Raw genomic sequence first — 11,908 nt, forward strand, 5'->3', positions numbered from 1 at the left:
GAAAAGATTTTGCAATATTCACCCAACCTAGCATCACCTGCCTTTGACTGATGGAAAGCTAATAGCTAAAGGCAAAAGTGATTAAGAGTCCTCTTGAAGGTCATGCTGGCAGTTAGTGTCAGAGGCAAGAAGGAGGTTTTTATCTAATTCTTTCTCTCCTTCTCAGTGAAAATGCTGTCCACATCACAATTTAATACCAGAACTTTAAACTGAATAATGCTTGGACCTACCATAGACCAGTTACCACAGCCTCATGAGCTATTAGCAGTCCTTACCCTGCAGTTCATTACCTATCTGTGGTTCTTAGAAGTAACAAAAACCATTGCAAAGAGGTGAGGATGGGCCCCAAAGTGAAGGTACCATTGCTTGCAATGAGTCTGGCTGGCTGCTGTGCACATCATCGCAATGGTCCTACTGGTCAAGTGATGGACAAGACACGGTAGCGTGTGTCTCCAGCCTACACTGCAGACAGTTCTGCAGACATAACGAGCACATGCAGGGGCATGTGCATTGTTGCTGGCCAAAAAAGAACTGGGGAGAACAAAACAATCAAGTTTGGAGACAAAGAATTTAGGAGTGCTAAGCTGTGTGAAATATCAAAATAGCAACAGCTGCATTTTATAGCAGGGTAACTGTTCTGCAGGGACTGGGGAAGAGCTGCTCACACACGTTCCCCTCACACCCCCAGACAGGCTGTCCCGTGCTGAGGTATTCTACCCATGAAAGACAAACGAGGAGCAGCTGTTCCTCAAAACATACTGCGGGAGCCAGCCGGGCACTTGCGATTAGGCACGGTGAATGTCTGTCCCAGCAGAATTCTTCCCACAACGTAACAGCACGCCACAAGGATACACTTCGATTTGGTGGGAATCCTTCTGTCTGTCTGCAGGTTGCTTCGACTGGTTAAGAAAAAACCAACAATTTCCTTCTGAAGAGAATTGCGGACCCAGGAACCTGCAGTCCTCACAACTTTCTGCCTGTTAGAAAAGTAGAAAGACAGCAACAGCTGATGCAGAGCAAAAGGGTAAAATGAGATAGTGTCATTGGAAATTGTTAGAGAAATATGTTAGAGAAATACATGAGTGTAGTTTAATTTGGGAAACATCAGTTAAGGACTTAAATTTCCATCTGTGCTTCCTCAGAGGGAAGAGAACCGTGCTGGTGTTTTCACAGTCTGCTTTGAGCACCTATCAGCCAGCATCCATACCGCCGGCTCTTGCTCCCCTTTCACGACGAGGGGAAATGAATTTATTGCCTAGGCCCAGCGTCCCGGTGCTCACCACCTGCAATTCTCCTGAGCTCATCCAAAACCTCCTGCTGGTGGCGACTTGAAGAAAACGGCTGAGAGAGGCAGGCCAAGAGCCGCCACGCTTCGCTACCGACCTCGCCCCTACGGCAGCAGTTTAGCAGTCGCATTAAGTAGGTGTGGGACAGTCGGCATAGCGCCCGGCCTCGGGGGCCTGGCGGAGCCTGCCCGGCCCCAGCGCACCCAGCCTGGGCTGCTGCCGGGCCCGGGGGCCGCCTGCCGCGGGCCTCGGAACCTGCGCGCCGGGCTCGGGTTCTCCCCGGGGCGGCAGCCGGGGCGCGCGGTCGGGCGGAAGCGGAAGTGGCTCGGCGGCGGCGGCGGGCTCGGAGGCGGGAGGTAGGTGGTTGGGTGGGCGGCGGGGAGCGGGGCCGCGGGGAGGGGCGGGGGCCTGGCGGTTGCTATGGGGACGGTTGCTACGGGGACGGCGGGGCCGCGGCGGGTGCGGGGCGCCGGTGCGGTTGGGCCCGGGGCCGCTGTCCGGTGCGCGGGGGTGCGGGGCCGCCGGGCGGGCGCGGCCCCGGCCGCCTTTGTAAGGCGCTCCTGGGCGCTTGCGGGGAGCCGCGCCGTCCGCCGGCGGGGAGACGGGGGCGGCGGGGCAGCGGCTGCCCGCGGCGGGGCGTGCGGTTGCTCGGCAGGTGAAACGCGCAGCTGCGGTTGCTGACGGGAGCCGCGGCGGCTGTTCATTCCGTTCAGGCCTTCCCAAACGCCCGCCTTGCACAAGCAGCGGGTCGCTATGTAAAAAAAGATACGGAATGCTCAAAGCTGTTGTAGTTTCACATAGCCGGTTAACGTTTGCGTGCATGCCTGTTTTTTATCGCGCCGGTTATTTATTTGTTTAGCTGTTTATTTGCTCAAGTCATGCACGCTGAGACCGGTTTCAGGTTGTGACTGAGCTGAGATCCCTACAGTTGAAACTTGGGCAATGTCCATAATTTGAGCTTACAGGAACAGGGCAATATCCCATACACGTACCCTGCTCTGCGCTCTGCAGGGCCCCGTTTGTTCGGTTCCACGCGGCCCCCTTGGCCGCCTCTGAGTCGCTGCTCTTCACCTGTAAGTGGTCTTTCAGATGAGACGTGGCACGCGCATCCCGCCTCATCCCGCCTCATCCCTCCTGCCTGTGGATGTGGCCTCAAGGGCTGTGGAGCGGGAGCGTTGTGTTTCTTGCAAAGCAAGCAGGTCCCTGCCTCTCCCAGAGGAGAGCGGAGACTGGAGGAAGCCTGCAGTGGAGCATCGGCGGGACTGTGCTGTTTGTGCTTTAGAGCCGCAGCCAGCCACTGTAAGGATCCTCAGTAGCTTGCCACCTGAGATAACGTTATATTCTAATGAAGGCACATTTCTAGTAGGCTGGTTTTGAAGCATTCTGACAGAAAGTTCTACTGATGTTTCAACTGATGTAGTAGGACATTATATGCATCAGTATTCAGAAGACAGAAGAAAAAACACTTAGCTCAGGAGGACAGAATGCCAGGGTGCTGCAGTGACAGATACCTGCTTGGTCAACTTTTAGAGTGGCTGAGTCTTGCAGAGATGCTAGGATATTGAACTGTACTGCGTTATTGAGAGTAGCTAAAAATTATCATTTAGTGTCTTTGTTCTGAGTGTGGTAAAATTTTAAGATGGGTTAATCAGTTTCGGTTAATCAAGTTTCTTAGGCTTAATCAAGTTAATCAAGTTTCTTAGACTCTTCAACTCAGAGCCCAGGTCTACTGACGAGCTTGCTTTCCTGCCTACTGGTGTTCTGGCTTCAAAAGTACATGTGCGAATCTGGCTGTTTCTGCTCTTTTAGGCCCTTAAAAATGGGGAACACAAGCAGCGAGAGAGCTGGACTGGAACGTCATGGGCATAAGGCATCCCGAGGTGACAACTCAGGAGGAGCCATCAGTACGAAAGAGGGTGATAGACCAAAAATTTTAATGGATAGTCCTGAAGATGCAGACTTGTTCCATTCAGAGGAAATGAAGGTATTGCTGGTTTGTTCTTATCTTCTAACACTGCTAGCTTGGGAATGCTGTCCAGTTGTGGTGCTGTTAGCAACCTTCAGTAATTCTGTCATTGAGTCTACACACAAAACTGTTTCCCTTGCTTCCCACGCTAAGGAGAGATACTGCATTGACGTTCAAGCAGATGTAATGAGTGTAATGTTATGGTTTCCAGCAAGAATTAATTGTAGAAAAACTAAAATGTAACTGGCTCAAAGCTTTTCCCCAGTTCTAAGTACAGTGCCCCACCTTTCTTTGGATCCTTAATGCTCTTGCAGTCACCAGTGACATTTTACCTGTCTGTTATTTTCCCTATTAAAAGATCTGTTAACTGGATTTTTTCTTGGTATTAGATGGATTGTTAGAAACGTCTTGCTGTGTATCATGTTTCATAAGAATATCTAACAGAAAATTGCACTTAGGTTTTGACTGTTGGACAGACCTGTTTCCTATAGACAGCTCGTAATCTTTCTGTCAACTACAAACTTTGTGCCTACAGTATTAGTATGAGCTAAATGCTTCTTAGGTGTATTTCTTAATTATTTTTCTCCCTCTTCTTATATCCGTGTATTTTGAAAACTCTTGTGAGCTCAAGTAATTTCTTTTTAACCTAATTTAGGCCGCCGGGAGGGGGATTATTTTGCCTTCCACTCTTCCTGCAAATTTGGAAGGCTTTAACATCTTTGCAGAATTTGTGCAAATGAATTTATGAACAGCATCTAGAAATGCATAGTTTCTAATTTCCATCTGGCAAAAACTACTTGTAGACTTGTACCTTAGAGAATCGTGCCTGAGTGCAAAAATGCCCTCAGTAAAATATAGGTTGTCTAAGTCTGCCAGGAAAGAATTCCTTTTGATTAAGACATTGTGCTTGTAGGCTCCATTGGAGAAAGAAGAATTCCTAGCTTGGCAACAAGATCTGGAAGTGAATGATAAAACTCCCACTCAAGCTCGACCAACAGTCTTTCGCTGGACTGGAGGAGGGAAAGAAGTTTATTTATCTGGGTCCTTCAACAACTGGAGTAAAATTCCTCTGACAAGGAGGTAATCATAGAATGATAGAATGCTTTGGGTTGGAAGGGACCTTTAGAGGTCACCTAGCCCAACCCCCCTGCAGTGAGCAGGGACAGCTTTAACTAGATCAGGTTCCTCAGAGCCCCGTCCAACCTGACCTTGAATGTTTCCAGGGCTGGGGCCTCCACTGCCTCTCTGGGCAACCCGTTCCAGTGCTTCACCACCCTCACTGTAAAAAATTTCTTCCTTATATCCAGTCTAAATCTGCCCTCCCTTAGTTTAAAACCATTACTCCTTGTCCTGTCACAATAGGCCTTGCTGAAAAGATTGCCCCCATCCTTCCTATAGGCCCCCTTTAAGTCCTGAAAGGCTGCAATAAGGTCTCCCTGCAGCCTTCTCTTCTCCAGGCTGAACAACCCCAACTCTCTCAGCCTGTCCTTGTAGGCTGCTGCTGCTGCTGCTGTATCAGTGATATTCCCCATGGACTGGGAATGCTTAGTGCAGTGAGAAAGGTGCTCAGTTGATAGATTGGAATTGTGCTTGGATTTATCACTTTCCTGCTTCTCTCCTTAAGCTGTTGATGAGAATCTGACTTTTTGATTCTTGGATGGCAGAGGATGAAAGTTGAGCTGTGTGTTGATTTTGAAGGAATGATTTGTTCACTAGGCACCGTGCATGAATGACCCAAAACAGTCCTTGTTGTGCAGTCTGCTACCTGGGATAAAGCTGGGGTCTGTAAGGTGAAGTTGGTTTTAAACATAGTGTCTCTGATGGTAAATGTACTTTCTTGCCATATCATTGGTTTTTGCCCAGCTCAAAGGGTCCAAATTCTGCTTAGGAAACTCAGAGCCTAGGATACCTGCTGGTAACTTACATGAACAAGAGAACAAATCTGTGTTAAGGTACCAAGTGCTTTTCCCTGCCAGAGAGCTCTGAAGCTCTGCTTAATTCTGTACCTGAGTAAGTACTTCATTTAAACCAACATTTTTTCAAAAATTTAAAACTTAATGGATGGTGGAGAGCCTAAATTTAACTGTTGATCTGAGCCCTGTTGTCTGTCAACGATGACATATCCATCAAAGATTGGTCTCCTGACAATTTCTCATCTCAGCGAGTGGCTAACTGCATTGTCATTCTCACAGAAGTGTCTTAATTTCTTAGGAAATTTGAGGGAGGAGCATAGTGGCCTGCTGAAATGGTATGGGAGGATTGTTCTGTGCACAAATAATGTGAAATAACTTATCAGGACAGGAGCTGGAAAAAAGGCCAGTGGAACATCAGTATTACTGTCATACTCTAAGTAGAAAGCCTGGGAGATGGGAAGTGGTGAAGTGAATCTGGAAGAAGGACAAAAAGGTCTCTTTACCAAAAAAACCACCCAAAAAGACAGATTTGTCTCTTGTCAGATTAGGTATTCTGGGAAAGGAGATATTTAGATCTCCTTAGAGGCTGGATAAAATCACATTACTGAATCAAATATGCTCAAGTAGAAGAGTTCATTATTACAAACTGAAATTTCAAATCCAGCTCTGTGGTGGTACGCTTGCGCTCCTTACCTGAGAAGAAGTAAAGAGAGATACTGGCATTATGTGGCCTTTTGAGTTGTTCACATAGAATCAACTGTTTCTCAGCTTCTTTGAGATGCTGGTAAAGACTTCTGAAGAATCAGGAAGTTGAAAGAACAGGACTATCAAAATTACCAAGCAGCAGCTATTCAGACCCAAAGTAACTCAGAACTATTGAGTTGCTGCTTTCATCTTCTAGTCATTGTTCATTTATTTCATAGGCATTTGTGAAATGCAATTTGTGATGGCAAATTCTGAAAGGCAAGGAAATATGAGTAAGCTGATCTTGTTCCATCAACAGGAGTCTCGCAGATAAAATGAGGTCTCACGTACTAACAAGTAATATGAAGATGTGAGGATGACTTTACAAAAGCTCGGTGCCAACTCCTTGATGCCAGGAATGTGATACTAGATGTGTTGGGACTTACTGTCACAGAAGAAATAATCATTAATGTTAACCTTAGTTTGATTCTTTACTTTTATGTTGCATGAGATTCTCTTGAATGTGGCACTGCCTTTTTAAGTTTTTGCATGTTAAGGAGGCTCGTATTCTGTGTTACGGTGTTCGTCACAGTTTATAGACTGACATAGTGTTCAGAATATTTCGGGACTGATTGTTTGTCTTAAATTCCAGTCACAATAATTTTGTGGCAATCCTGGACCTGCCAGAAGGAGAGCACCAATACAAGTTCTTTGTGGATGGGCAGTGGACGCACGATCCTTCAGAGGTAATAGTTTCTTCGACTCGCTGTATGTATTCATTGAGGTAACTGAAGATGAGAAACTGGCTGGTTTCTCTACCAATAGCTGGCCTTTTCAGAGAGAAGGTATCGGTTAACGACAGAAACTGACTTTTTAAGCTGATGAGAGAGAGATTCCTGATCCCAGCTGGCCTAGCTGGCAGCATCAGACTGACAGCCTCAAAGGACAGGAGATTTTGTAACAAATGGGTGACAAGATCTCTTGGGTATTGGTTTATAAGAGATGGTGAGCTCTTCTTGTCTAGTGCCACTGTCTTTTAAAGCACTGTACATTGCTGACAGCCCAAAGCTCTCTGTGCTGTACTTGCTGTCTGTGCTAGGATGTTGCTATAGCTACTCTGGATATTTTCATAGTCCAGTAATTGTGCCAAAATCTACCAGGCCTTTTCTTCTTCCTCTGCCGTAAAATGAGCTTTAACCCTAGCCCGCCCAGCAGGCCCTACTTGCTTCAGAACTAATCATTCACAGTTGATGGTTCCAGTCTTCTTGCTGTCTTGGCAAACATCACAGAACCTCGCAGAATTTACCTTGCAGTAAATTTAGCTCTTAGAACCCTCTGCCCTCGATTCTAGTCTTAGCTGTAGTAGTAAACCAGCAATATCAACCATACTGTGTCCTAAATCAGGCCATGCAGATCTTAGTCTGGCTCTGAAAGCCCTGTAGAAGCTAAAAGTAAAGCTTGGCTCCTTGTGTCCTCACTGTTAACTTTAGCTCAAACCTGATCCTAGCCTTATGTACAGCCCAAGAATTTATCAAGTGCTATGGACCTAGCAGGTTCAACTGATACACATCCCCCCCAGTCCTAAATCCTTCACTTGCCCTTAACCTAACACTAACTGAGCCATGGTGAGCTCTTTTCATATCTGGTAGTAGCATAGCATATTTTAAAAGCAATGTACCTCATTCTTGGTAATGCTGATTGTCTAGTTTTGAGAATCTAATAGTTCTGCAAGCTTTTTTATTCTGACTTTTGTATCTTGTTTCTTCCCAGCCAGTAGTAACCAGCCAGTTAGGTACCGTCAATAACATCATACAGGTGAAGAAAACTGACTTTGAAGTATTCGATGCTTTGATGGTGGACTCCCAAAAATGTTCAGACATGTCTGGTATGAGCATACTGGTAATTTTATATCACACTTTTTAGAGCTGTTAAAAATTCCATCTTCCTTTTTATCTGAAGTTAAAGCTCCAGTATAGATTAACCTCTACTTTTGTCAGGCCCTGTGGATGTGTGCAGGAATCACAAATGCACAAAGGAAGAATGTGGAATGCCTAAAGGAGGAAGCCCCTGACAGAGCAACACAGGTCACTGTAGATCTGAGTAGGAGGAAGTCATGGGTGCTTAATAGCTGTTTGTTTGCCTGTACAATGTGAAATGGCTGGTTTTGGTGCACTCAGTGGTGGATCTGTCTCTACCTTACAACATCAAACCAATGTTGCCAGCCTAAGCTGCTCCTAATACCACCTTTCTCTGCTAAGGAGATGGGTTGAGGAGGTCAAGTTGTGCATTAAGAGCTAGAAATTAGGTGCATCTTAGTAGTGGTAACGCAGGCTCAGGAATATGTCATATCCTGTCAGTATAAATGATCTATATCTTAGAGTAATACAAAAATGCTATTTTTGCCTCAAGTTTCATATTCTAGTGTAACAAAAGAGAGGTATGATTTAGCTTGAGTCATCTCTGAGATCAGCCTTGCCACCTGTTCTTTATAGACCTTTGTAGTGATGGAGACCATGATTGAAATAGTACCTTAAATCTTCCTTCAGAAGACCTGTCCTTTGAATCTGAGGCAGAAGGTGCATTTGGTTGGTTTTTGCAATATACCATTTTCCCCTGGACAGTCCTGGAAAAGGACTTTCTCTTTTTTTGGAGAAAGAGCATGATTTGTTGAGACTTGGACAGTGCAAGAAGCCAGGAGGAGATTCTAGTAGATGCCTTCCCCCCACGTGCTGTAGCAGCCTTTCCTTGTATTGCTTTAGACTCTGAAGAGCTCTTTCTGTTAGCCTGTCCCTGCATGGGGACACCACTGGCCTTTTATATGTGCGTACCACATTTTAGTGCTTCCCTTGGAGGTAACATTGTGGAACAATGTTTACTATTAAGCGTTTGCTGGAGAAATGCTGGGCAGAGATGATGGTGAAGTTTTGGAGTGCGGTGGGGCCCTCAGAACTCCGCCTGCCACATGTTCACAGCTAGTCTCAAGTCGGACAGACTTTGGACATCTTAAATCACTTCTTGGGCAGTGACTGATCCTCTGGCCCTGCATCAGCTGCTGCAGTTTTTGTACTTACGTGCCATTGATTTCTTTTGGCTGTGTGTTCCTGGATGTGAAAATCGACTTGGAATACCGGTAAAAACGTACCTATAAAGAGCAGATATTCTTACAGACTAGTTAAGAATAAATATTTAATATCTCTCTGGCAGAGCTGTCAAGTTCACCCCCAGGACCGTACCACCAGGAGCCCTATGTTTGTAAGGCAGAGGAGCGCTTTAAATCGCCACCTATTCTCCCCCCCCATCTGTTGCAGGTCATCCTGAATAAGGACACAGGCATTTCTGTGAGTACATTCGTTTGTTTTACTGAATAAGGGCCTTGAGGGTGTGAACAGATGGGGGAAAAAATCTGTGTACAGACAGGAGACAGGCAAGGAAAAACCTTAGAACAGTTGCCATGTTGGTAAATTCCTTGTTACATATGCCCAGATGGATCCATCTGAAGTAAATTTATTTTTCTGCTTCACTCTCTTCAAAATGGAAAAGAAAACTAGATTGCTATTTTACTTCCAGAAACCCTGATCTTCCCACTGCAACACTATTAAAATGTCAGAAGCACATAAGAAATAATGGAGGTCTGTTGCTCGGTTGCAGTGAGGATGCAGAGGGTTTCACCCTGGAGGGGTCTTAGATTGTTCTGAAACTTTGTCTGCATTTGCCGATGGACCCAGCGTAAGAAGCAGTGTGATGTATTTGAGGGTATGGCTAGTTACAGGCGGTGTTTATCACCCATCAGCTGTGATGAGTAAACTGTGAGTTCTGTTATTTTCATACTGTCTCACTTTCTCTTTTTTCCAGTGCGATCCTGCTCTACTCCCTGAACCCAACCATGTCATGTTGAACCATCTCTATGCACTTTCTATCAAGGTGAGAGGGCAGGGCATGTTCTTCACACTTGCAGCTTTTAGATAACCATGTAATATGCTCACTTGTTTTCCATCTCCTGTAGGATGGAGTGATGGTGCTTAGTGCTACACATCGTTACAAGAAGAAATACGTGACTACTTTGCTGTACAAGCCAATATGAACATCGTAGTAGTTTGTGACCAATTGTTCTGGGGCAGTGCAGTCTCAGAAAATAATTCTTCTCTTAACCAAATGTACTCCTGCTCTGTGCTGTAGCAAATGAACTCTGATTTCACATTGTTTCCGAGACTTCCAAGTTTTCCTATATTTGCCTTATTTTCCCAGTCCCACCTTGGAAGTTCTTGGAGATGGCAGCTTCATGGCAACTAGACAGATGGCAAAGGTGTCAGTGCCCATTGTCAGCTCAGTTAAAAAAACACCAATTTAATTAGGCTGAAAAATGTGAAAGCAGCAACAGACTAAAGAACTTTAGCAGTGAGGCAGACTGTGTGAAATAAACAAGCCAGCCCAAAGTCTAGAAAGTTCAGGATTCTTGTAGAATCTTATTTGACCTCAACACTCGGCAAAAGCAAGCCTGTAACTGCTTCTGTAACTCATCAAACACGCAATTATCTCAGTAGCAAGTTCCAAACTTGCATGGCTGAAATAAGTGTGAATATTGATGATCTTTTTGTAGCAGCCTTTCTAGGCAAAAATCAACGACACAATCACCAACAAGCGCATTTTTATTTTACGGTAGACTGGGGTGCACTGTTTCTACCGTGAATAGTTCTGTAGTTTTTCTCTTCGTGAGAACTGAAATACAACATTTCCCCTGTGGAATTTCTGGTAAAGACAATTGTTTTTAATGGCTGGATTCTGTAAATCATAAATGTGTCATGCAGTAATCTGCTTTTTGAAACCAATTTCTCTTGCTGTCACTGGCAAGGACTTCCTTAAGCTGGGATAGGTAGCTGTAAGGAAATTGATGTATTCGGTTTAGGGGTTAGTTCTTCAGTAACAGCCTGAAGGTGGCTGTAAGTCACCTGTATCGCAGCAGCCAAACTTGCCCCTTGGTGTAAGCAGCTGCAGCATGCTGGATGCAGCAGCTCTGCACCCTTCCGTGCCCAGGGCTAGGGCTGGGCCTCTGCTCCAGGTTGCAGCGTTGACCGTGGGTATGAAATCCCTGGTGCTTCCGCAGCCAGGGCTGTGGGGATCTCTGCAACTTTTTATTCTGTTTATATTTTCTAAGCAATTATAGTAATGCCAGGTTGCCTGTACTTGGTACTCACAGCCTGTTTTATCCCAAAACAAATGCAACATTAATGCAAAACTGCCTGCCAGTGTGCCTCGGGCCTGCCCTGGAGGAACCAGCTCAGGAGGTGACCTGCTGGGTCCTTCCCGCTGTTTGTTTTTTGGTGCCTGAGGGTGCCAGTGACTGTGCCAACGATAACCAGCCCCCGTCCGACTGCGGGGAGGAGCGCATTGCACAAATCAGTAAGGAGTTTGAGTGGGGACGAAAGCTGCAGCAGCCAGTGTTCAGTGGAACCAGCCACAGTGGAAGGGTGGTTTGCCATCCTCGGATCCGTTCACCAGCCTTGCTGCAATATCCCGAGTAGCTCAGTAGATCTGGGTATAGTGCAATGGTTTTCTCTGAAAACTCTTTCTTCATTCTGTGCTATGGATAGTATTTGGTATTCTGAAATAAGGAATTGCTTTTGTTTTCAGCCTCTTTAGAAACAAATAAAACATTTTCAAGAAAAGTGGGTGACTTGCTTTGTTATTATCCTTCCCATCTTTGGTAATTTCGGCTTCCTTGAGTTATTTTTTTTATAACCTGTGATTGCCCGATTGCGGTTTTATGCCTTGGTGGATTGCGCAAGGTTTTCATTCATAGATGCAGTTTGAAACACTTTGTCCGCTTGCAGTTAATCAGTGAAGGAGGGAGGTGTTAGTGTATATTTGTGATGTAAAGTTTACAGGAAGAACAAGGGTCCAGTTACTTACAAGCTCCAGCGCTTGGAACTGAGGTTCCTTAGGGCTGAAAAACTTGGTATTGGCCTTAAGGCTCCTGTTGGCTTCTCTTTGTTCCAGCCAGCCACTCTTAAGCCTGCCCTTTTTTTTCCAAGCCTTTCTCCTTGACAGCGTGTAATTGCAGG

At 45.6% G+C, this 11,908-nt stretch overlaps 1 protein-coding gene across 2 annotated transcripts; it reads left to right on the top strand.

Moving 5' to 3' along the window:
* Positions 1 to 1,624: 1,624 nt before the first annotated feature.
* PRKAB1 (protein kinase AMP-activated non-catalytic subunit beta 1) lies at positions 1,625 to 11,471 on the top strand. 2 transcript variants are annotated; one of them, XM_075718777.1, is made up of 8 exons: positions 1,625 to 1,642; positions 3,096 to 3,270; positions 4,166 to 4,332; positions 6,502 to 6,595; positions 7,620 to 7,734; positions 9,054 to 9,187; positions 9,702 to 9,770; positions 9,853 to 11,471. In XM_075718777.1, exons 2-8 carry the CDS (start codon positions 3,106 to 3,108, stop codon positions 9,928 to 9,930), a joined length of 822 nt encoding a protein of 273 aa, XP_075574892.1. In that variant the 5' UTR covers positions 1,625 to 1,642; positions 3,096 to 3,105; the 3' UTR covers positions 9,931 to 11,471. The 2 variants fall into 2 exon arrangements, with proteins under 2 accessions (XP_075574892.1, XP_075574893.1); XM_075718778.1 differs by lacking the exon at positions 9,853 to 11,471 and having other exon boundaries at positions 7,620 to 7,748; positions 9,702 to 9,740.
* Positions 11,472 to 11,908: the final 437 nt, after the last annotated feature.

This window comes from Pelecanus crispus, chromosome 11 (genome assembly GCF_030463565.1).
Source record: "Pelecanus crispus isolate bPelCri1 chromosome 11, bPelCri1.pri, whole genome shotgun sequence".
NCBI lineage: Eukaryota > Metazoa > Chordata > Aves > Pelecaniformes > Pelecanidae > Pelecanus > Pelecanus crispus.